The 24,712-nt window shown below is 41.8% G+C and overlaps 2 protein-coding genes across 14 annotated transcripts in view; both read left to right on the top strand.

Moving 5' to 3' along the window:
* Positions 1–24,712, top strand: part of LOC143217586 (dystrophin, isoforms A/C/F/G/H) — a 1,095,306-nt gene that overhangs the window by 471,728 nt on the left and 598,866 nt on the right. The gene's annotated exons all lie outside the window — the stretch shown is intronic.
* Positions 152–24,712, top strand: part of LOC143217589 (uncharacterized) — a 172,282-nt gene continuing 147,721 nt past the window's right edge. For both annotated transcript variants that reach the window (XM_076442057.1, XM_076442056.1), the window contains exon 1: positions 152–24,446. In XM_076442057.1, the coding sequence (XP_076298172.1) occupies positions 22,428–24,446 (2,019 nt within the window). In that variant the 5' untranslated portion in view covers positions 152–22,427. The remainder of the gene's footprint in view (positions 24,447–24,712) is intronic.

Below are 24,712 nucleotides of genomic sequence, written 5' to 3'. Positions count from 1 at the left end.
TGATGAGATGATTCAATCATTTATACCATTTCGTTTTGAATCGCTTTTCGTTCCTCCTCGTTAAAAACGTTTTCATTTTTCTGTTACAGGTAAGAGAATGCTTTGAAGATACGTTTGCTGGAAAAGACAATCGGATTTGATGATCGGTAAGTGGTGCGCTTCGGTGATATTTCTGAGGGATGTATTTTGTATTGATGCGACAATCGAATTAATATCCCCCCTTCGTTTTAAATGCACTTTGTCCGACAAGGTAATCCAGAGAATATCCAACGCTCACCCAATTCGACGTTGCTTCGCGCGGTACACTCCGCCACAAAACTACGAGACACCTGTGATTTTTTCGAATATCGTGATTACATGATTTTATAAAATTTCAAAAGTATAGTATCTCGGATAGCTGCGACTAAGAGAAATTATTATTAATTAATAAAATAACGTACGACAGAAGTTTTTCGTTAAATTTAGTTACTTCAAATAAATTCATTTCACTGGTTTATGTAATTAGATTGTTTGCCATTTGCTACATTGGAGATCAAGCAGGCCAACGGTTTTGGAAATTTCATTTTTGATTACGCTTTGCAACACGCGCATTTGCATTATTGCGTTGAAATATGAAATTCCACGAAGTCATTCGTTCTCGGCATTAGTTACGTGAGAAAATAATTGCAGCATATCTTTTTAATTAATGTTCAATCATTCCTCGAATCACGGGGGCAAATGTTGCATTTGTAAACCTCGAGGTAACGTTCATACTTTCATAAACGAGCAAAATGACCAAAGATTATTCTGTATACGTACGTGAAACATTTCTAATTAGATTTCGGTAGAACAATATTATTTAACTGAATATTTTCACTAAAATCACACGTTTGTCGTAGTTTTGTTGAGCAACGTACTCGTACCCGATGCAACTTTGCGGTCGGCGCTATGCGAAACTTCGTATCGCAGTTTTTTCTTCGGGAGAATAGACCGTGATACTATGAAGATGAAACCGTGATTGAATCGCAAGTCGGCTGACTGGGAATCGTAAAGTTTTCGAAAGTAGCTGTGAATTTTAATTGGCTTTATAAGTAATTGAAGGGCGGCCGGGTATACGGTACTCGTCTAAAATATGATCGGCACGCGGTAGTCCAGCCCGGAATGCGTATTTGATTGCGAAACGGGCCGTATCCATCCGGTCGAAAGAGAATTTCAATTAGGCGTTAATGGACGATATGAGATTTCCGCTGGATTAAAGTGGAACGCCCTATCACTGCCATACAAATCACTCGAATCGGGCAAACCGGCCTGCCTGTCGTTTCAAGCTTTTCAAAAAAAATCCTTTCACGTGTATCTTTCCCCCCCGTCGTTTTTTTATTTCGCTCCCGTATCAAAGGAGCCTCTTTGTTTCGAGGCCCGACAGAATGGCCATTTCCGGAACCCCTCCGGTGAGTAAAATTAACCCTTCAGATTTGAAGTGCCAATTAAGCTGCGTCTAATAGTTTCGAGGGAAATGATAATATCATTTGATTAGTGGAGCACAATGAATCGTACTTTTCCCGAAAGCTTATACGCTATCTGCGTTCAAAAGCGTTGTACCTGTTTCACTAAAAACACTCGCTGTTCTACCGGTCTGACCATACGGTACTCCGATACTACTAGTCCGATAAGAATCCAGCCGCGTTCTACTTGCGTGGTCATTTCGACGAATTTGGTGCGATCGTGAAATTTACACTACTGCTTTTCAGGTAATAATACGATGCTTTAATACTTGTTGGATTTCGTATTATATACAGGGCGGTACACCTGAATGGAACCACATAAATATCTCGTTCAGTTACGGTGATATAAAAAGTATATTGTATCCAACTCATTGGAAATGAGTTCCATATTTAATTCTAGTTTTAGAAGTCAAAGAAAATATACACTTACAGTCGATAAATAAATGATTAAAGCTACTGTACGAAAGATATATTTGTTATCTATGTGACGGATAATGTTGCCTATAGTATTCTTAAGTTTGCAATTTGCAAACATCATTAATCCCTGAAGATAATAAGAGTTCAGTGTAGCTAGATTTTCATTTAGAAATTGTTTCGATGTAAATTTGTGACTTTATGCAGGTATCTCTAATAGTTTGTCTACTCAGTCTGTGCCGAAAAAGAGATCTGTGAAAGACAAAATGTTTTTTATGCCATGACAACTGGAGTACATATTTAGGTGGCTACTTTTAAGTGGAGACCACACTGTATACAAATCGTTGTTCTTGCACAGTAGAATTTTTCAACTTTTTACAGTACCCAGCAGTCAAGCTAATTTAGGTTCTATATTGAAATAATTGACAGTGTGAATATGCTGCACAGAATGAATTTGGCCGAAATATTATTGGGTCGAAAACTTCCAGGAATTTTTGAATTCGATCTCAGTTAGTGAGTATGATGAGAATTTTAACCTCAATGACAATTATTTCATAGGTCATTAAAATATTTTCTACCTGTTATAAATGTTGAATGTACAGATCGATATACGTGTGTAAAAGGTGTAAGTTATCTTCTTGACTTTTTTTAACTCGTAGATGTGATTCGCAAAAGTAATCTTTTTAGAGTAACATAAACTAACCACGGGCCAAAAACTTCCAGAAATTTTTGAATTCCATCTCAGTTAGTGAGTATAATGAGAATTTTAACCTCAATGACAATTATTTCATAGGTCATTAAAATATTTTCTACCTGTTATAAATGTTGAATGTACAGATCGATATACGTGTGTAAAAGGTGTAAGTTATCTTCTTGACATTTTTTAACTCGTGGATGTGATTCGCAAAAGTAATCTTTTTAGAGTAACATAAACTAACCACGGGCCAAAAACTTCCAGAAATTTTTGAATTCCATCTCAGTTAGTGAGTATAATGAGAATTTTAACCTCAATGACAATTATTTCATAGGTCATTAAAATATTTTCCACCTGTTATAAATGTTGAATGTACAGATCGATATACGTGTGTAAAAGGTGTAAGTTATCTTCTTGACTTTTTTAACTCGTAGATGTGATTCGCAAAAGTAATCTTTTTAGAGTAACATAAACTAACCACGGGCCAAAACAATTTTGGTGATTAACATTGTTCATTAGTACCTCCAGTATTACCGGAGACATGTAAAAACGGTACTCGTTCTATTTTTAAATCCATTCTACTTGTCTGAGTATATTTTTTCGTTTAACCGGAGAGTGACCCCATTCTACTGATTATGAACCCTTCATATTCTACTTGTCCAGTTAGGTAGAATATTCTACTTGTTCGTCCAGGTGGTAACTTCGTTGCACTCATCTGGACCGTGACTGCACATATTCTATTCTCCTGCCTAGTCACTGTCCCCATTCTACTTTTCTGACTAAATACGGTCTCCATTTGACTCGTTTCGCCAAGAACGATCCCCATTCCGCTCGCTCTGTTAAAAGTACGATCCTAATAAATTAGTTTGACAAGCTGCAGGTGACAAAGTGTTTTCGTGTAGTTGCATCTCCCCTTTTCTAACTAAGTACGGTCCTCGTAGCTGTTTAACCGAGAATGGTCCGTACACAGCTTGTCGGACCGAGGATGGACCTAATGTACGACCATCTCCAGACTTTATTCGTAATGTAGCAGTCTGATAAAAACATCTCATTTTCTACTTCCTTCACATCTTCTGACTATCCTCTCTCTCTCACTCTCTTTTTGTATACTAATTATATTATGTTTAAATTAGCATTAACTCCGTTCCTACTAATTCAATTACAGTATTTACAATTACATTTTTTACAAACTTCTGTGAATATTCCAATTCGCTTCAGATCATCGCGTTTTCGTCACTATTAGGGTTAACGTTTTTCAAACATAAATTCATGCAACAAAGTTTTATTATCATAGCTTAGAACCTATATATATACATATATACAAATTCTGGTTGAACTCACAAATGCTAATACAGTTTCATTTAATTTTTCATTCACTTAAGGATGTTCTAGAGGTATATAAAAACGCAACAAAATTTTTGAAAATTTGACAAGATATAATTCTTACTAAATTAATGCAATTACCAAAGTTTGGGTTCGATTCACTGCACCGTTTAAGAATTATAGCAACTTAAAGTTTCATAAGAGAATTCATAAAGTTCCACTTCAAACCCTATTTAATCCTTGAGAAAACGCAACTAGAAACTCCAGTTTTTTATATGTAGTAAAAATTATGTAATTAATTATGTTCAGAATATATTAGGATTCTCTAAACAGTTACAGAGCAAAAAAAATTATAAACTGTTACAAAACGTCAAATTTATCGTGTTGTCTCTCACTAGCATGGAAACGCGACAAGTGTAGACCACTGAATATAGCTACAGAGGTATAGTATTCGCAAAAGTTTAACGCAAAATATACTCATGAATGGCTTTCATTGCCATGTATCGATGGATTTCGAATTTCTTGTGCTTTTGTCTCCCATTGTACCTCCAGAACATCCTTAAAATGTACTAACTAACCGTGCTACGACTGGTCAAACAACCGGTTTTACATTTTTCATTTTATCCTTGCTGAAATTACAAAAGTGTTTCCAGTAGAAATTACTGAACAAATTTTGTGTCGTTCAAGTTCATATGACCATAAAAATGGCGAAAAATAATTGTAATCTTGTCATTTTCATAAAACAACATATACCCCCTTGTGCTCGGTACAGTGAGTGTTAATGGCAGAAAAACAATGTCACGTGATTCTAGTTTTCTTTGAATTTTTCTATAAAATTGTCTGCACAATGGATAATGTAACAGGCCTCGGGGTGAATAGTATTACAGTTTTAAATCATAATCTTTGTCGAAGAACAAAAGACTGTACTGCGACATGCTTGTGGATGTCACAGTTACCGAAAGATTACTGTACCGGTCTAGTCACGTGACATTGTGGCTAGTGATGGGCATACAATACTCTGTTCTGCAAGTTTTCGAACAAATCGATCACCACAGAGTTTCGAATCGATTCGATATTTATTCGAAATCTTAAATGTCTTGATAATCTTAATAAATGTTATACTTTTTATAATATTGGTACGTTCATACTACTATTCATCCCAATACTGACATGACGTAATGATTGTTTCACGATAGATGTAACATATCAAGATTTTAATATTAGTATTAAGGCTTTCAAGATTGTCAAGACAATGAAAACTTTGAAGACGTCCAAGAATTTCAACAGTTCTAAGCTTCGAATTGTGTTGCAAAGTGATTCGAATTTTTTGTCGTAAATATTGAATCGAAGCGATTCGAAGTGATTCAGAGCCCATCGCTAATTGTGGCACAGTCACGTGACCGTTTCGTGCCGGGAGGGTGGGGATGTTTGCCAGCGGAATAGGGGAATGGCACCGTAGAGGGGGTTAGGTAGAGTGGGAGGGAGAAAAGTTGATAATCTGACGACACTGGTTCTTCATCCAATTACTAGTTTGTCAAAAAATTTCTTCCCCGTCCCCTGTCAGCCGGAAAAGTGAACGAGACCGTAGCGTACGGCGTACAGTATACCGTGCAAGAAGCACTGACATCTCCCGGGGATTTGACTGCCTCCCGCCGCGCCGCGCCGTCTTTCTTCGCCAGTCCAAGAGGTAAAAAAGCAGCGAGGCGTAACGCTTGAGCGTGTGGGTGTACATGCACAGGCACACCTTGTGTATATTTAACGGTATCTCTGGCAGACCGTGTAGCCGTAGAAGGTAGTCGGTACGAGGTTTCGCCGCCGCGATTCTTCGCGAGGTTAGGAGTGCCCTGGGCTCCTCCGGCGACCTCGGCCGAGTATTTTTGTGCGGAACGAGTGGCTTTGTGAAGGAAGAATGGCCGGGGTAAGTGCTCCCGTGAAATATGGGTTACCGAGTTAAGGGCGAGGGGAGCGGGGGGCTCGTCGCGCGGACGCTCGCTTTAATGATACATCCGGGCTCGGTTCTTTCGCGAAATCCCCCTCAATTAAATTTCAGGCCAGATATTCCTTCTATCCGCGGCCGCGGCTGTGCCCGCGCTCGCGCTCGCTCCCTTTTCTTGCCGTGGCTCTCCTTCTCGACTCCTCCGGCCGATAAAGTGTCGCGAAGAGGCGGTGTCAATTCGATACGAATCCTGAAAGCCTTCGCACCCCTTTCCACTTCGCGCCCTTTTCGCCGAATGCCGGCTGGAGACGGAACACGCCGTCTCCAGGCTGTTCGATGGAAACGTTTTCTCGAATATGATGCTCCGGGGGCTAGTGGATGTCCCCGTGACCCGACGGAGTGCTGAATTGTTCGACCGTTCTGATGATATCGGCAAGACTCGGTAACGGAACTGTTTTTCACGGGGTCGGGCACTGCCGCCGGCAGTTTCCCTCTTGATAAATACTCGTCGATTAAGGGGCTATCCTGGTTTAGAGGCGGCTGATTCCAGCATTTTTTGCCTGCGCATCAAGTTACCATGTTTCGGTGTTATTTATACACTAATATCTCGATATACAGCGCGAGCCACCTAAGATTCACACCGATAATTGTTGGTTTTAATCATACGACAAACAGTGTTAGGAAACGAAACGTTTGCTTCACTGGGGCAATTGTTGTTATGGAGAAGATGCCATTGTCGTTTTATTTTTAAATGGGACGACGCATTTGGATCGGTGTAACGTTATAGTAATGTAATTCGAAGGAGTTATTCTTTAACACTAAACCTACCGAGCTTTAACAGTAGCTAAATTTCTTTGAACTTTGTGCGGTTCATATTACAATATCTACGCTGCTCAATATATTAGTGTAATCATTTACCACAAAAGCAGCTTTATAATTTGAATAATTGTGAAATAAAAAATCTAGAACCGGTCATTCGACCGATGGTGGTAGGTTTAGTGTTAAAAGGCATAACTTAACGCGCGAAGACTATGTTGATGCTTACCATATTCTATCAGGTTGGCAACTAAGTTCGCGACCTCCACATTTTCTCGAACAAAGTCATTTATATATATTTTCTAAGCACGAGTATTTTAAATCAAATTAATCAATCAATTAATCAGTTCAAAAGGAATGGTCACTACACGAGGTTATAATGATTCAATAAACGAATTACGAAAAAGATGGTCGCGAATTTAGTTGCCCACCTAATAGTAGGATTCTGTTGGTATAAAACACTGAAACATTGTCGAAAGACATCTCTTGTTTACAAAGTTAGGCACAAAGACATACAGTGTATTTATAGAGAATTTTCAAGAATTTCAATTGGAATAGAATTTTATTTCCAGCAGCAACATATTTTCGTTATATAAACCGTGGTTTAACAGTGCAGAGAGTTTTGTTGAACTGATTTTGTAAGTGTGTGATGTAGTTAGACCTGATGTAGTGATAAACGCGTATTATTCTACTTGAAGTTGCGCTAATTCTGATCATAATGCGATCGAGTATATCTGCTTGATCACAAACAAACTCTACTGTACTTGTTCGACCAGAAACCGATCGTACAGTACTTGCCAGATTACAGAGCAACTCTGTTTTACTTGTTTGATGACACTACATGTAATCTACAAACTAGTCACTGTTCTATTTATCGGATTAGAAATTCCTTCTACACTTCCAGTTTAACCACGTACGAACCACACTCGACTAGCTTTTGTTGTATGTGACGCACATGCGATCAGTACTATTCGGTAGGCCTGAGTCCAACCTAGTTTTATTTAACGATTTCTGTCGCAAAGTTTTTCGATACAGTTACATTTGTCCGTATCGAAGTGTTGTTTCATCTTCCAAGCAGTGGTAGACAACATACATACTGAATAACGTCGATATTGAATTTCAATTAGTATTCGGCATTTGGTATTCGATGAACTCTGGAATAAAAATTACAGAAGTATTTCACGTTTCATACCACGAGATTAAGTACGAAATTCATGTGTTCAACAGAAGTATTTTGTAATGACTAGACTGTGGATTTTATGCAATTATGAAAAAAATGGGTAGGTACAATTTGGAATAGAACAAAGATTAAGGGAATTGAGAAACATGAATTTCCTATTTTCAACGTAGAAAAATGATTAGAGGATGAAAGAATTTTTTTCGTAGCCCCTCCTTAAAATTATTGCACAAAACTTTTATTTTGCATAAAGATCCACAGTCCAGTAATGACATAATCGAGTATTCAAAAAATAAAATTAGAAGTTAATTATACAGGGTGTCTCGCCTGATTTTGACATCTTGATTTTCTCGCTATTGTTACTCGTAGCAAAAAATCTTTCAGCATAGGCTTGAAGGGTATCGAGTGGAGCATATTTTGATGATATCAGTTTTTTTGTTAGTGGACGCGTAAAGGTCATATAAAGGTTAACTTTTTGTTTTTTAAATGGAATGAGATATTTTTGAATACGTCGATCGATGCAGCTGGACATTCGTTATAAAAAAGTACTAACCTATGTATGTCGAAAAGTTAGTAGTTCAGGAGATATTTCAATTTAAAAAACTCTAAAATACCATTACTGTCGTACTAAGACGTTACATAAGTAAGTAAACACTAACGTCTTGAAATTGAAGTTTTAGGGTTGATATTGAAATTGAAGTTTTAGGGTTGATATTGCAATTGAAGTTGAAAGGTTGATATTGAAATTGAAGTTGATATTAACGAAATGAAATTGAAAAATTGAAGTTGAAATGGATGGATAGAAATTGAAGTTCGAATGGAAGAGTTGAAGTTGAAGTTGAAATGGAAGAGTTGAAGTTGAAATTAAAGTTGGAATTGAAAAATTGACATTGAAATTGAAATTGATGTTAGCGTTTACTTACTTATGTAACGTCTTAGTACGACAGTAATGGTATTTTAGAGTTTTTTAAATTGAAATATCTCCTGAACTACTAACTTTTCGACATACATAGGTTAGTACTTTTTTATAACGAATGTTCAGCTGCATCGATTGGTGTATTCAAAAATATCTCATTCCATTTTAAAAAAAAGTTAACCTTTGTATGACCTTTACGCGTCCACTAACGAAAATACTGATATCATCAAAATATGCTCCACTCGATACCATTCAAGCCTATGCTGAACGATTTTTTGCTACGAGTAACAATAGCGAGAAAATCAAGATGTCAAAATCAGGCGAGACACCCTGTATATTTGTTGTGCGAACATTTGCTAAGCGGCTTTCGCCGCTAACTGGGTTCAAGCTCGAAGTGAAGTCAAAATCTGCTGGAACTTTGTGCGATGTTATCATTTGCATAGGTACACGTGATATTCATTGTAAACATGCATCGACTATACCGATTCCAGTGAAGCACTCTCGAAATGAGACTAATATTCATTCACGATACTAACAAGAGAGCGAACTCAAGAGCAATCCACTATACACCTCAAAGTAGAATCGCGAATAAACCCACTTCGTTGGCGATCACGTACCCAGCTAATGAAATGCTAATACAGTATCTTGCCAACAAGCTGTGCAAGATAAGAGCCAGCCAGCCAGCCAGCCAGTCGACCGATTCGCGCTCCATTTCGCGAGCGAGGCCTTCGATCGACGATGAATATTTGCAAAGCGTTTCTGAGCGCTGGGTTCTCGCGTTGCCCGGGGAAGAAGGATGGAGGTAATTAGATGTAATTGAGAGTGCGCGGCTGCGGCAAGTTGGCCGCGATAGCGGGACCGAATATTGATAAAGGAGCCGCGCGCATTTCGTGTGAACGCGTGTGTCGCGTGCCGCGCGTCACACCGGATGCTTGCTTGCAAACCAAGCGAATTTAGGGGATCTCCGGATCGCGACCGTAATCCGGACAAGTCGAGCGAGATCGAGTCCTCGGATTGGCTGGCTATTCAAGATAGAAAACGAGCCACGGCGCGGCGCGGATCGCGCACATAAGGGGATTCGATGGCTGGTTGTTGTGCGTTCTCCTCATTTCGCCGCTTCCTGTCTGCCGGCACCGGTTACCGCGTACTTGCTAACGAACCCATTGTGGCAACTCGGCCAACGTTTGCTCGACTAATCCCGAGTGTTACTTGCAGCTTTAATACCAGCTCACACAATGGGCCCGCTATGCAAAATTTCGAAGTGCGTTCTGTCTTCGACCGCTCGCCCGCCAATTTGTCTCTCTTGTCGTCCGCGTTTCAGTTTTTGCTCGCACCGCTGCGCTGCGCGATCTCGTTGCGCGGAAAACCGCGTCGATGTTTTTCATCGCGGTGGACTACGAGAATTTGTTCGCGTAAATCATTTATTAACAGCGCGAAATGGTTGGACGTTCTCGTAAACCTTCGGGGACGATGTCCGCGCACCGTACTCATTTGAAAGAATATTTATAAATTTATTACGTGGACAGCGGATTTTATGCATTTTTATCACAAAAATGAGTAGGTGTAATTTAAAACAGTTAAAACATTAGCAGAATTATTTTCAACCTACTAAATATGTTGCGATAGAGAATAAATTTTTATTTCACTCCAGTTTGTTGGAATTCAAGTAGAAAATTTTTATTTTGTACGAAGAAATAACGAAGTGTCTTTTCCAGCAAATTCTGATAAAATCTGGTTACTTTCTTACGCAGAATAGCAAGGAGAATCGATGTGTATAAAAATATGTAGGTATTCACAGACAAAAAATGTCAATGTCCTGTTTTCTAAACAAAGATACAGCTTGTTACAATTGCGTGAATCACCCTATACAGTACCACGTTTTTGTAACCAAAGAAAATTCGAATAAGAACGTTAACTTTCCACACAAGGTGTGACAGTATTTACTGTTTCATCTTCCCGTTGTTTGTAACAATATGAAGAACTGTAATATATAATGCATGATCGCGCAATAGAGAGAAACACGTTTCTATATTTTTTAAATATGATATCGTATCTTTCATGCTGGGAGCCAGAGCTAAGCGAAAACAGCAAGCTGCCATTAAAACAACGTCTTTCGTTGTTATTTGAAATAACGAAAATGTTTCAGAGATGGACAAAGTTGCTGGCTTGTCCTGTATATTCTCCTATTATCTATCTTCCAGAGCCCTGCAAAATACCATTAATATCAGCAAAGAACCTTTGCGGGTAGCTTTATTCGTGATCCAGCAGTTTCATTATTCTATTCACGGCAGCAGTATCTTTCATCTCGTTTCGAACTTCACAGAGATAAACCAAAAGCATTTGCAAGCAGCGAAACACGCATCAATCGAACCGAACAGTAACCAAAGGACTAATGTTTTAATCTCGAAAGAACAATTTTTTTCTTTTGCAAGACCATCGTATCGCTGTTTCACCCAGGTCACAGAAAACGTCGGATACACGTTCCAGAAAATGAAACGTTTCGGTCTTTTGTAACAGTTTACCGTCATTCCGCAAGTAGTTTCTACACGAATTATTCCGACGAGTTCTAGCGTGTACTCCTCTCGCGGACCGCTTTGCGCTTACAACGGGAGCAAATTAAGCTACCGGACCGGCACAAAATATTATTACACGATAATTTTGTTTTCGATCGTTCGCGCGCGCCAACGAGAAACGAAGACTTGCGTCGCGGGACGCTGCGCTGCTAAAATGAAAACGCGACAGGAAAGCTGGTCAAAACAATTATTCTATTACTCAAGGCCATAGTGTTCCGCGTTGTTGGATTCGTCTTGACGTCAGCTACAATAGTATGTAGTAAAAAATACATAGTGACATTTAAAAAGTTACGGTAACCATCATTTTGTCAACATGTAAATTCAAATATCTGTTAAACTAATGATCTTTACTTTTTAATTGGGAACCATTTGATTAATCAACACTTTTTGATTGGGAATAAAAAACTACCCCGATTGTTGACATTTAAATCAACTAAACGCCTCCACCTATAAAGAAATCATGTGCACTATATCATGTGTCCTCCTTGATACCATGTAGCATCTGTAAACATAACACTGTCCAACAGCCAAAATCGTTTGTTTAAACATATCTTTAAACAATCATAATGCATTAATATCAGATATCACTGTATTCAGAAAAGTCTACAGAATCTTTTGCTGTGAAGAACAATTCAATAACATCAGAATATTTGTTTAAAGATGAGAAATATGTCTTTTTTCAAACTCAAATCTCTCGTAGAAAAAAAATTTTAATTTGTTGGACCGTTTAATTTGTTTTTACAACGCATAATTCAGAAGTTACTCGATGTGACCGATCAATTGCAAAATTTCGGCCAGGCTCTCGAGCGACCAGAAAACCTGTTTCTGTGCGACGCGACGATACTTTTGGATTTTGGAACGCATCTAACCCGGACCCGCTGCCGCGCTGCTGACTCTGCACCCGTAATAAAGTGGTAGTACATCATATTAGTTGACTACGGTCTCTCTACGTGTCCCCCTAACCGCAAAACCGCGTAGTCGTAGGACTTCGCTGGTACTTCGGATTGTCTCAATGCATCGCGTCATTACCGTAACTCGCAGCAGTAGATTCTGTTCACCCGAGCTTTCCTCCGTTGTTTCCTTTCCTCTTTATTTGCAGACGGTGCGCGCCGTAACCGCGCAATCGTCCCTACCGCCGGGAATTGTTCGCCCTCGGGGAAAGTTGGTGACGAGTTCTAACGTTTAATTGAATAATTGAGGTGGCCGTAGCACCGTTAAAAATTCCTTCGACTCGATTCGAGTTTCGCGCGGAAATCGTTGCTTCTCAATTTAAATTTTGTTAGACGGGGACGTTGCGTAGCATGAAACGTTACTTCGCGTCACGTGAGACACTGAAGATTACGTTGACACTGGAATAACTACAATCGAACCGCTTAAAAGTTGGTTTATCTTAGCCAGTCCGGTCAGTCGCGTCGGACAGAACCTTGCTACCCTGCTTTTGAATTCGGTATTTTATTTTTCTGGAAAATACTGAATAAGGTGGAGTGAGGTAAGTCTGTCCTAGTTTTTGCAAAGTTGGACTGTAAACTGATGTATTTTCAGTCTGGTATTTAAAAACTCAACGTTCTTGGTATCAAACTCTTGCCACAGTTATTACTGATGAATTAGTATTTTGTGGGATTCTAATTTTGCTTGAAAATTATCATTTTGATAGGATATTGTACATTGCTCCGAAAATGGGACAAGTCCGTCTGTGAGAGTTAAAAATGCTTTCGAGCCTTGTTTCAAGTGCTACGGGGTAAGAAAAGAATAATTAACAAGCCTGCTATAAAATGCTTCTTATTGCATTAAATTATATTGTTTGATTTTATAGTTATCCATTTATAAACAAACATGTACTTTTGTACTGAATTATGAAAGGGGATACAGTGATATTAAAACAAAGTTTAAAAATGCTTTCGAGCCTTGTTTCAAGTGCTACGGGGCAAGGAAAGAATTATATTATCAAGCCTGCTACAAAATTCTTTTTATTCCATTAGATATATTGTTTAGTTTTATAGTTGCCCATACAGTACGCACTTACCCCACCGTGATAGTACGGACTTGCCCCGTGTAGTAATATTTACGGGGCAAGATCATCTTAGTGTTTTTCTCAATAAATTTTAAAACATACAATAAAAACGGTTTATTTAATGTACACTTACATCAATATTTGTTGTACTTAACTAAAATAACAACACAGAATATATTAATGATTTGCAAACTATTGCACATTCAGGGTAACCTCAAAGTTGTACGTGTACCCTCGCACGTGACTGTTTGGCGTTGGTTGATAAAACACCTTTATTTCTGGACGACATCTATGCAGAATAGTTCATTCTAATTTACACTACATTAATAAATATTATACAAGCTAGAGAAATTTCGTTCACATTATAATAAAAATAACCAACTAACGAACTTGCCCCGTAGACGGACGTACCCCACTCCACCTTACTATATTATTACCCTGGTTTTGTATCCACTATTTTGGCTTTTTGAAAAACACTGGATTCTCGACTTCTGTTCTGTACTGGCTAAGATAAATCGACCTTTAAGCTCCTTATTATAATTAACCCAAAAAAGTGATCCAATTTCGATCCGTTCCTTGCGAGAAGCGTTTGATTCGAACTAGAGTTGATTCAGGGGATCGTGCAGCAGTTCCTCGGCTGTTCATTTTCGGTCCTAAAAGACCAGTTAAAGAAATAGATCCATCCGGTATGATCCAATGTGTTCGCCGTATCAACCGAGCGCGCATCGAGTTTTCTTTGGAGCGTCGTCGTTACGAAACCCGCCGGCTATCTTTCCCTTCCTTCCTTGCTTCCTTCCTTTTGTCGTCGACCAATTCTGCCGGCGCGATGCTTTCATTGCGACGCATTGTGTCGCGCGTTATAGCGAATGATTTATCTACCGGCAACAACCGCGCGTCGCTGTCTCATCGGAACTTGGAGTAATTCCGTTCGACGGGAGCTGCCGGATCGAATAAGTATCGCGACCTCCGCGCCGATTCCATTTGTATCCATTCCCGCCAACGGCAAACTCGGTCCGGGCCGGGCTCCGCCAACCGCCCGGTACCGTCCTGGATAATGTGGCCACGCGGAAGTGCCGTCTTGTGGCATAATTTGCGGGGGTGTAATAGATTCTGGCGCACGACCAAACCAGCCCTCCCAGCCGATACGAAAACTCGGTTAGCTGCTTGACGATCTTTGACTGGCATTAAAGCAGTCTCTGCACACTACAGTGGTCGACAAGTAGGAAAACACACTGCGACAAAAATAAAAAAGAATTATTTTAGACATATTGAAAATTGTTGTTCAATTTGATTCATTTATATATCTCTCTAATACGCATGCCTTTTGCGGTATCACGAGAGTTGCGGTCTGAGAGTCATAGGGGATGGTCTCACAAAAATATGTACAGTTCGTGTACAAAGTATTCGTACACCTTCTAAAAGCTAATAACTTTTTTATAATTGTACCAAATGACCTGATTTTTATAATCAATTAGAAGCATTGGTTTAGGAAATAATATGCAAGAAACAGATTTTCCAAAAATTGTAATTTAAAAGATTACATGCAAATATGTATAAGAAAGGCACTTTTTAAAACTTTGTTTGGCCCTTAATGAAAATGTAAAATATTACATATGTTTTGTAGATCTATGGTAGTTATACACATGCCGAAAATTTGACTGAAAAAAGACACGCATCGAAAGATGTACGATTCTGTGGATTTTAAGCAGAAATTGATTAAACTACGATTTTCACAATTTTTAACCACTTGTAGCTCGTGTGTATGTTAATCGATTTCGATGAAATTTTCAGCATATGTATAACTAACATATAGAAAACATATATTTTCATTGAGGGCCAAAATAAAAAAAATGTCAAAAATTCCTTTTATTTTTGCATGTGACCTTGTAAATTATAATTTTTGGTAAATCTCTTTTGCTTATCATTTCGTAAACCAATGCTTCTAATTGATTATAAAAAATCAGGTCGTTTGGTACAATTATAGAAAAGTTATTAGTTTTTAAAAGGTGTACGAATACCTTTGTACACCCACTGTAAGTCGAAAGTACAAGATAAAGTTTTATCAAACAGAACTTCGATTTCGTACATCATTGGTAGCTGCACGAAGTAGAATCAGAAGGTTATGGTCAGACAAATTGGTCGATTCATCCGACAGCATTCGTTCTTGAATCTTTAAATTCAATTTTCTCGAAAAGGAAACACGATGAAATTCTGTTATTATTCGTTTATCAATATCGCATTAACAGCAAGGTCAATAATACAATTTTATTCCACATTTCATGTTTGATATTGCATCCGGATTCACTCGAAATAGAGCTCCAGAGCGACTTGAAATAATTTTGACGGAAGTCGCACACATTTTTATCGATGGCAAACAAATGTAAACGATGTAAGTGAAAAACGTGAACGGCCAAAGGATTCAATTTCTACAATAATACAGACCGGAAACTTGTAATTCATTGATGAAATGATGAAACGACCAAATGATTCAATTTCTACAATAATACAGACCGGAAACTTGTAATTCATTGATAAAATGTTTCTTAGAATGGTGCTCACTTCGATGAACAAGTTTATTTAGAAAAAAATGTGTGCTTGCTAAAGGTTACTGTTAAACATCGGACCTTTTATATGCAACAACCTAATTCATAGCTCCAAATGCGAACTCTAATGCACGGGATTAGTCGGCGGGCACGTTGAGCCGAATATAGTTTGTCGCTCAAATTCCATTTTCTTCGCAACTAAGCTCTCGGTTCATCGATGACGGATTAAAGCGAAACAATTCGGAGAGTGAGCTCGTTTCTCTTTCATCCGTTCTGTTTTCTCGATGAAGTCGAGTCGTCCCGATGTCGACGATGCCTTTATGCGAAAAGTTTTCACGCCGACTCTGGACGAAACTTTTTCTGGATATCGGCGGCACACGAATGCATTTCCTGGCTGCGAGATATGTTACATCGTGGTCGTGACAGAAGTCGAGCACAGAGATGCGGTTATATTGAAAACGGAAAATGTTACGCAGCCCGCGGAATATCGGGAGTTACTTCTGCCGGCGCGGCCCCCGGATTCGTTTCATGCTAGCTTCATAAAAATTGCGATAATCTCCTTCCTCTGTGATCGAGTACGACAAGGAGACTCCATTCAAGTAAAAAATTTCATCCGCGTACTATAAGCAACGTATGTTCTACGGTACACTTCTCTTCATTCTTTGTTTTATTATTGCACCATTATTTCGCTGGAATAATTCCATTCTGTTTGATTTATTCATTTTATGGATACGAAACTCTGACATAATACCTCATACATTAGATACCAACATAATTAATAATGCAAAGAGTTGAAAGTTAAAAACTAATGTAAACAGTTAAGAGTTAAAAATTCTATACAGGGTGAGCCGGAAATACAACCGGACAAGGGGTAATTCTACACGTAAAAATAAATCGGATAAAAGGAACCACATTTTTCCGTTTGACGCCTCGTTTTCGAAAAAATCGAGTTTGAAGACCGGTAGAATTGCTTGGTCGTGATAAGACGCGTCGGACGATTCGCGGCATTTTCAGCTTCGCATTTCTCGAAAACGAAGCTTCGAATGACAAAAATGTTATACCGAAATTCTTTCTTATTTTGCTATGTAGAAACACCCTCTGCCCGTTTGTACTACGATGGTCCGACCCACCCTGTGTGTAAATAGACTGTGCGTGCCTACGAGGAAGTAGATTTTTAAGTACCCCATTTTTACGTTTGCAGAAACTAGAATGAAAGAGATATTTCGCTATTGTATCCAGAAAAATGAGGATCTTATGAAAATCTATCCAAAAAATTCAGTAGAAAATATAATTAGTTCCGACTTATATCTATTACACGCCATGGGGCAATCGCGCCCGTAATTACGAAAGTGGTGGAAGTAAAAATTTCAAACAAATTGATCTTTATGCAGAATAAAAAAGTAGAGATTGTTCCTCGCCATTTTAGTAAAGTTCAGTCCATTCTAAGGATACGAGATGTAGTTCAACATCCGCTCGGAAGAATTGCTTGGAAGAATTTTGTGAAATAGATAAATTCGCCCGCGGAAAAAAATGAAGAAATTCCAGGGTGGCTGGTGGTGATTACATTGTACCGTCGATTTACTCGGTCCCTCCGCTGCAAATCTGTCCTTTAATCTGCTTTCACCTTGTGGTTCATCCATTTTGAAACTCTGCAAAGTACTGGTTGAATTTGCGACTGAAATAACTGGATGCAACGGTTGCAAATAATTCTGGTACCCAAATCTAGCGTACTAATCTCGTCTATCCGGTTGGATGTTTTTCCTTAAAACAGAATCTACCTAAACCCTACGTCATCCCTTGGCGAGCGTTTCCCTAATACCTCGTGCTCGCCTTTGTCACCCGCAGTCCTACATCAGACCATCTAAAAACTAAGACCGAAACCGAAACTAGAGGGATCTTCTATTTAGCAAAGAGAAGGATCTCTTTGACGACCGGTGGTCTCATTTCAGTGGTCAGTCCAGCAGCTTTGAGGAGAATAAAAGGTAGCAGAATTCGATTCAATTAGAGCGCTAATTCCATTCAATTAGGAAAGCTCTTTTGCAATTAAAGCTTAACATTATATTCAAATGGAACTGAATCGAGAACTTTAATTTTAGGATTTAAAAGCGAATTCGTGTTAATTTGTAGACGAAAGTAATGAAGATATCCTTTGTGCAGTTAATGAAAACTCGAAATAGTGTGATGTATTCAAGCAAACGTGGTGCATTTACCTCCGTTTGTAAATATTAGAACATCGAATGTATTTATTGCATCACTTGAAATTACCTATGTAACTCTTTTGTACGATTTGTCATCTTGAACCAGAGATCGTTGCTGATTATTTATAACCAGACTCCGGATTTTATGCATTTATAACAAAAATGAGCAAGCATAATTTAAAACAGTGAAAATTAAGAGTATTAATATATTATTATTTTCGCCACATTAAAATTAATAATGAAGAATATGAATTTATATTTAGCTCCTGTCTCTATTTATAACCTTCAGTAATTGAAGTGTTTCTTTCCTACTTCCTAGGTTCCAAAGAATTCGTAATTTGATCGTTCCAATAGTTTTTTGATTATATGTCAAAGAATTGTCTCACTTTTGTATTACTTGAAAGTTTATAGAATTCCTCATCTCGATTACTTTTCTACAGACTTCTTACCATTCAATTAAAAATCATTTGCAAGTGATTTGAAATCTGAAATCTCATATTACACGACTTAATTATTCTGTTAAAGAATTTTTCGAGTTCTCATAAATTGAAAGCGTTTTTAACGCCTGTGTTACAGTCATGACCACCGCTAGGGATAGAAGGGCTCACGAGAAACCACTCAATTACGATTGCGTGATTCGATCATGTTGTAGCTGAACTTGGTTGTTGATTGTACTAACCTGGTTGCCGGTTGAATCTCTTGAAGAAAGTTTAAGAAGGAGGTGCCACGTATCAGCCTGATCGTCTTAGGATTATACATATTAATGAACGTCCATAAGTGCAGGTACAAGCCTTGTGCTTCGATAAACAAGCCTAGCAGATAGAAAGAGACATTTACGGAGAGAAGTATTAAATTTGAATAAACGTTTTGAAATTGTAGCCATTGAATGAAGTACCTCATATCACGCGAGGCACCCTCAGAAGTGTTAAAATCGTGAAATCTTACATTTCTACCTATCTTCTCACCCCCCTTTGGAATCTGTATTAAGATAAAACCTCCATTATGTTCCGACTTTCACCGAACACTGCGACGGACCGCGTCCACGTTTACGCATACTATTACGTCGTTAAATAATCGTATTGTTATGGTGGCGATAGCGGTTATCATTGATCCATCCATAAGCTTCTCTAGGCGACATGGCCAAAGCCCCACATACCCAGATCACGAAAAGGGGGTTGACGGTCGACGCATGCTGCTCGTATTACAGCGACCACGTAGGGAGGGGTGGATAGATAAACAGAGAGAGACGGATGACGAGAAACGACGGAAGGGATGAGAGTGGGCCGTTAGGAGAGGGAGGGGGAGGGGGCGACGAATAGATGGCAGGAGGGCAATGTGCCCTGCGTACGGCCTCCACCACCGAGAGATAGTACTTTCGTTCCCATTTTTTTTCGTTTATTCCTCTCGCCTTTATGCCTCGTCTTCGGGTGGAAACGGTTGTCAACGTCGGTGAGGACCGGCGTCGCACACGCTCCGCGCCCGTGCTAACACAAGCCCAGCCTCTTTTTCACCCTGTTATTCCGCTTTCGAGTGTTTGTTCACTTGTTTTTTTTTATCTCGCCGAATAATTATGTACCCGGTATAAGCGCAGTGTCTCGGTTAAAGCCTGGCGAAAGAAAGGTTCGCGCCAGCTGGGAATCAATGAGACGATATTAATGGTCGACTGGTTGCCGTGTATACCCGCGAAAAAGAGTTCGCCGGAGACAATGGAGTCAAAGGAGAAGCAAAGAGACGCGATACCGTGCGGTGTACCAGGCCGGGGGAGCAGAGCGGCCGACGACGACGTAGACGACGACGGTGAGAAGACGAGGGATAGGGGGGGGGGGGCGAGGTGTCCCTCTGTCTTTTCTCAAAGAGACAAACGCAGTTTCGTTCTTCCTCCACTTGTTCTTGCGGCCGTTGTTGTTGTCCTTCCTCTCTGACACACTATCCCGGCATTGGACCACGAAAACCTAGCACCGCGGCTTAGCGGCGAGAAGAAACAGGCACAAGGATCGGCATGGTCGTCGTCGATGTCGTCGGCGGCGACGTTGACGGCGTACACAGCCTCGGAAACTCGGCTGGACCAGCCGGGGTGGGATGCAGCGAGGGTACGGCAGGGCCGTATCAATGTTCCCTCAGGAACCGTGATCAGAGAAAGACAGAGAGAGGAAGAGTGAGAGGGAGGGAGTGAAAGGACAAGTGGGAGGATGGCGAAGAAGGAGAGAGAGAGAGAAAGAGCGAGAGATGGAATGGGATAGAACGGCGAGGAGGTAGGAGAGGCCGGAAGACAGACAGACAGAGAGAGAGAACCTCGGTTGTCCGCGAGGCGCAGGCGTGCGGGTGCTCGCGGCTCGAATCCCGCCGTATTCCAAAGAGGAACACGCCACTCCGCCCCCGGCACGGCAGCCACGCGTCAGTCTCACCCGACTGACCTCCTGTCCCTAACTTCCCTCTTCGATTCCTGACCCGCGCACATTGAACTCACGCGGTTCCCACCGGCGAGGACACCGGCGCGCGGTCTCGGCTACCTTCAGTTTATCTGCGACCGGAAGACTCGCGTCATCGCCGAGGATCATGCTGCCGAGCCTGGCTACCACCGACCATCCTGGTTGTCTCGACGTTTCCGAGATGACGGAGGATCATCGTTACGGGATCGGTGCTCGGGGAAGATGGTAGACCGGCGGCCGGTTCAGCGATCCTTGACCAAACCAATTCGCCGAGCAGACATGGAGACAACTGGCAAGAACATCGAACAAGGATCGTGCCTAGAATCGGGCTTGGCGAATGGTGTTTTCGTGATCCCGATTCGAGAGCTAGAATAGTGAGCGATCTGGTTAGCAACGAAGAGGGAAGTGTTTCGCGTCGTTGATCAGGAAATCGTATCCGTTTATTTTCGAACTGTTGTGCTAATTCGTCGATAATACGTGTCCGGTTGGTGGTGTTTCAGTGTACGCGTTAACGGGTAACCGCGAGGATAACTTCGAAACCGTGACGTGTTCCGAAATTGTTTTTAGTGAAGTACAGAGAGTTCGAAGGATTCTCTGTCTCTCTCTCTCTCTTTCCCGGCGTGGTTCAGCACGAGACGCGTCTAGGTCAATCGAGGATCGAAATCACGGTGCGACCACGCACGATCGACCACGTGGTAAATTTTCAATCGCAAAGTAGTTTCTGTTATTCGAGCTTGTAAAAGCATCACGTAGCTGTGAAATGTCGAAAGGTTACTGAGATAAAGGAATTTCACTTGGATTCATACGTATCCAGCAAACATAGTTCGAAGTTCTATTAAAGTCATTACTAGAGGATTTAGTGATCGTTGTCGTTATAGCGGAGATTTATTAATCGAAGATCTTATCTATTACATAGAGATATCTATTATATATTTGAAAGATTTATACCGGTTGTTCACGATCAATATAAACCCAGTTGAGAGAGATTTATTGATACGAGGAAACATACGAAGAGAAAGTAGAGAAACAAGAAGAAGAAGAAGAAGAAGACGGAACATAACGAGAAGAAGAAAGAATAAAAGATTGTCGGCTAGAAAGATTGAATTTATGTCGGGACACAGTTCGACTAACGAGCAAGTACTCTAAATATAATAATGGTCATGAGTTCGCACTTTAATCCGAATAACAATCGACGAGTAATTAATAACGATCGATTCGCGCGAGAATTCCGGCCGTTGAATTAACGCACGCCGGCAGATACAATTAATCAAATGTTATTTCGAAATATTATACGATCTCCGGCTGCGGGAGACAAAGCTTGACTATCGGCCTATCGACTGATGTAACGAACGAGCAAACAGAGCCTGAATACCGGATATCGTTCACGGGCGACACAAGCGAGAAACGCTCGTGTAATTCGAAACACGACGTCGAGGTGGGATAACCGTCGATAAAAATGGAGATTGGCCGACTCGACGACATAGCAGAGGCAGCAGATGTTTGAACTACCAGACGACGAACCGCGGAGATTATCGATTCGTTCGCACGCGGGGGGCAAACATGTCGCGCGCAAAATGTGCACGAGCTGGCTCGCGAACGACCGAAACTCGCACTAAATGGTAGCGACGGGTTAACGTACAGTCGACGATTCTCGAATCGAATTTTTCTACGTGACACATTCGACTGAAGCATCGCCAAATATAGGTGGATAGATTATTCGTTGGACATCGAATACGAGGAAATGCGTTAAATGAACGCTGGACAATAAACGAAACTAAAGAACTCGTAGTTGTATAGAGGATAGACGCAGGACAAACGCAAGACAGAGGCAAGACAGTTTTGCGGGTGAGGATAGAGGACCATGATCGTGCTGGCGGACACCTAGTCGGTAGTGTCCAGACGCCGCTAAAAACCAAATGGGCGAGCCGAAACCCGCGTCGTCTCCGCAGCCAAACGGCGGCGTGAAACAGAAGCCGACCAGCCTGAACCTCGCACCGGTTCCCGGTTTCTATCGCAATGTCAACGGACGTGCGAGCCTGAATGATCGTCATCTACAGCACGTCACCGCTGTCATCGGCGGTGAGCGCGCCGCACGCGTCAACAACAAGTCCTCCTCGCCAAGCCTTGCCGGCACAATCAACAACAATACCGAGCCCGCTGGCAATTCAGCAATCAGCAACACCGTCCAGCTACCAGCTCTACCAACAGTACCACCATTATCAGCATTATCTTCAGCGTGGTCGTTGTCTGCAGAACTTGAAAATCTCTTGGAACCCCCGCCCCCACCGGCCCCAACACATCCAGCGAGCACGCTACGATCAAATTCCATCAACGACCACCAGCAACAGCAGCACCAGCAGCACCAGCTGCAGCAGCATTATCAGCAGCAACAGCATCACCAGCAGCAGCAGCATCACCAGCAGCAGCAGCATCACCAGCAACAACAGCATCATCAGCAGCAGCAACAACAACAGCAACAACGGAATAACGTACAGTCGTCCCCGATCAACCAGTTGCCCACCCGTAGCCCGAGTCACAATGGTCACGGATTCCCATTGTACACCCCACCAGCCCCGATACCAGCATCCGGCGCAAATAAAGTTCGCTCTACTCCCAACGGTCTACCCCAACCAACAGCCCCGAGGCGTCCTCATAGTATTACCGCTCCAGCATACCACCATGTCGTCTCAGGTATCCACCACTCCCTTGGTCAACTCGCTGGTCGAACAAACGCAACGTCAGCATTATCATCATCATCATCACCATCACCATCAGCAGCATCACCCGCATGTGGCCCAACAGCAACAACACCAGCCGCATCAGCCACATCAGGATCAACAACACCGTCATCGTGGAGCTCCGTTGGCACACCAAGCACTACCGCAGCCGTTGTACCAGGGATGGCACAACGGCGGGCCCATTCGGTCGCCGGTACTCCAGTATCTGTACCCACCTGCGGTGGTAACAACAATGGCGGCATCAATGGTATCAACGGTCAACAGGAACCACGCGGCAACGGTGCACCCATCAACGGTACAATGGGACCCACGACTCGCAGCGTTATACCACCCCAGTCTTTATGGAACGGGCAGCTACAACAACCCATACCTAGGCGGCCTCACAGCATCGCCTCGACACCCGTTACAGCTCCAGCAGGCGTGTCTGCAGCAACTCCAACAGCAACATCAGCAACCGGCGTACCATCGTCCGCTCGTGCAACAGCAGCCGAGCCTATACAGTGGGGTTCCTCTGGAATGGTGTTGCACCAACCCATACCTCGCAGGGCGTACGCTTCGACCCTGCCACATCCCCAGCCACCCACGCCCACGTCACAAGGGCCCGCTCTGAGCATACTGACGAATCCAGGTAATTCGAACACGTGGACGCCGGGTGCCGCTCTGCGTCCCAGGCCTCATAGCATCGCTACCACCCCACAAACCGCTCCGATGCCGCCCGCTTCACCATCGGATTCCGGCTATCGATCTTTGCCATCCGCCGCGAGCGACTATCAGATACTTAAGTCGCCGTCGAGAACTCAACAGCAGACGCAACAGCAGCATCACCATCAACAGCAACAACAGAATCAGAGTGCCGTGCGACGGCTGTCCTTACCGTCTGCTCAGACACTTCTTCGTGCTTCCGCGCCCAGGCCTAGCCCGACCTTCCACGGACTGCCGTTCCGGCCATTTAACTGCGGCGTCTCGCCAAACGGCAATCCGATCTTTTTGGGGTGCACTCATCTGCACAACAGCAGCTCCGGCACCACCAGTACCGGAACCAGAACCTCCACACCGGCTACCAGCCCCGCGACCCCTCTCACCACCTCGCAAGCGATACAGCAGCTGCTGGCGCAGCCACGGAACGGATTCAAGATAGTCGACGATAAGGTCTCGCTCTTCATAGAGATCCTCGACACGCAGGAGAGGTTCGCCAAGGTCAGTCTGCTCTCTCTCTCTCTCTCTCTCCCTCTCTTTCTCTCACGAGGCATCTCTCCAACCCGATCACTCCGCTTTCGTTGCATGCTTTCGGTATATTTAGATCGATTCATAAGCGGTGCCCGATGCTTCCTCGGCGTGCTCTCAATTGAGATACGCGCTCGTTGATGCTTTATTTTCGACCTGAAATGAATCGAGGGCTGAATAACCAGCCGACCTGGGTGACGGCGGGAATTTATCTTCGGCTGGTTTTCATCAATGGGCTC

This window comes from Lasioglossum baleicum, chromosome 17 (assembly GCF_051020765.1).
Source record: "Lasioglossum baleicum chromosome 17, iyLasBale1, whole genome shotgun sequence".
NCBI lineage: Eukaryota > Metazoa > Arthropoda > Insecta > Hymenoptera > Halictidae > Lasioglossum > Lasioglossum baleicum.
The sequence above is the reverse complement of the archived record's forward strand: the minus strand, read 5'-3'. Positions and strand labels throughout refer to the sequence as shown.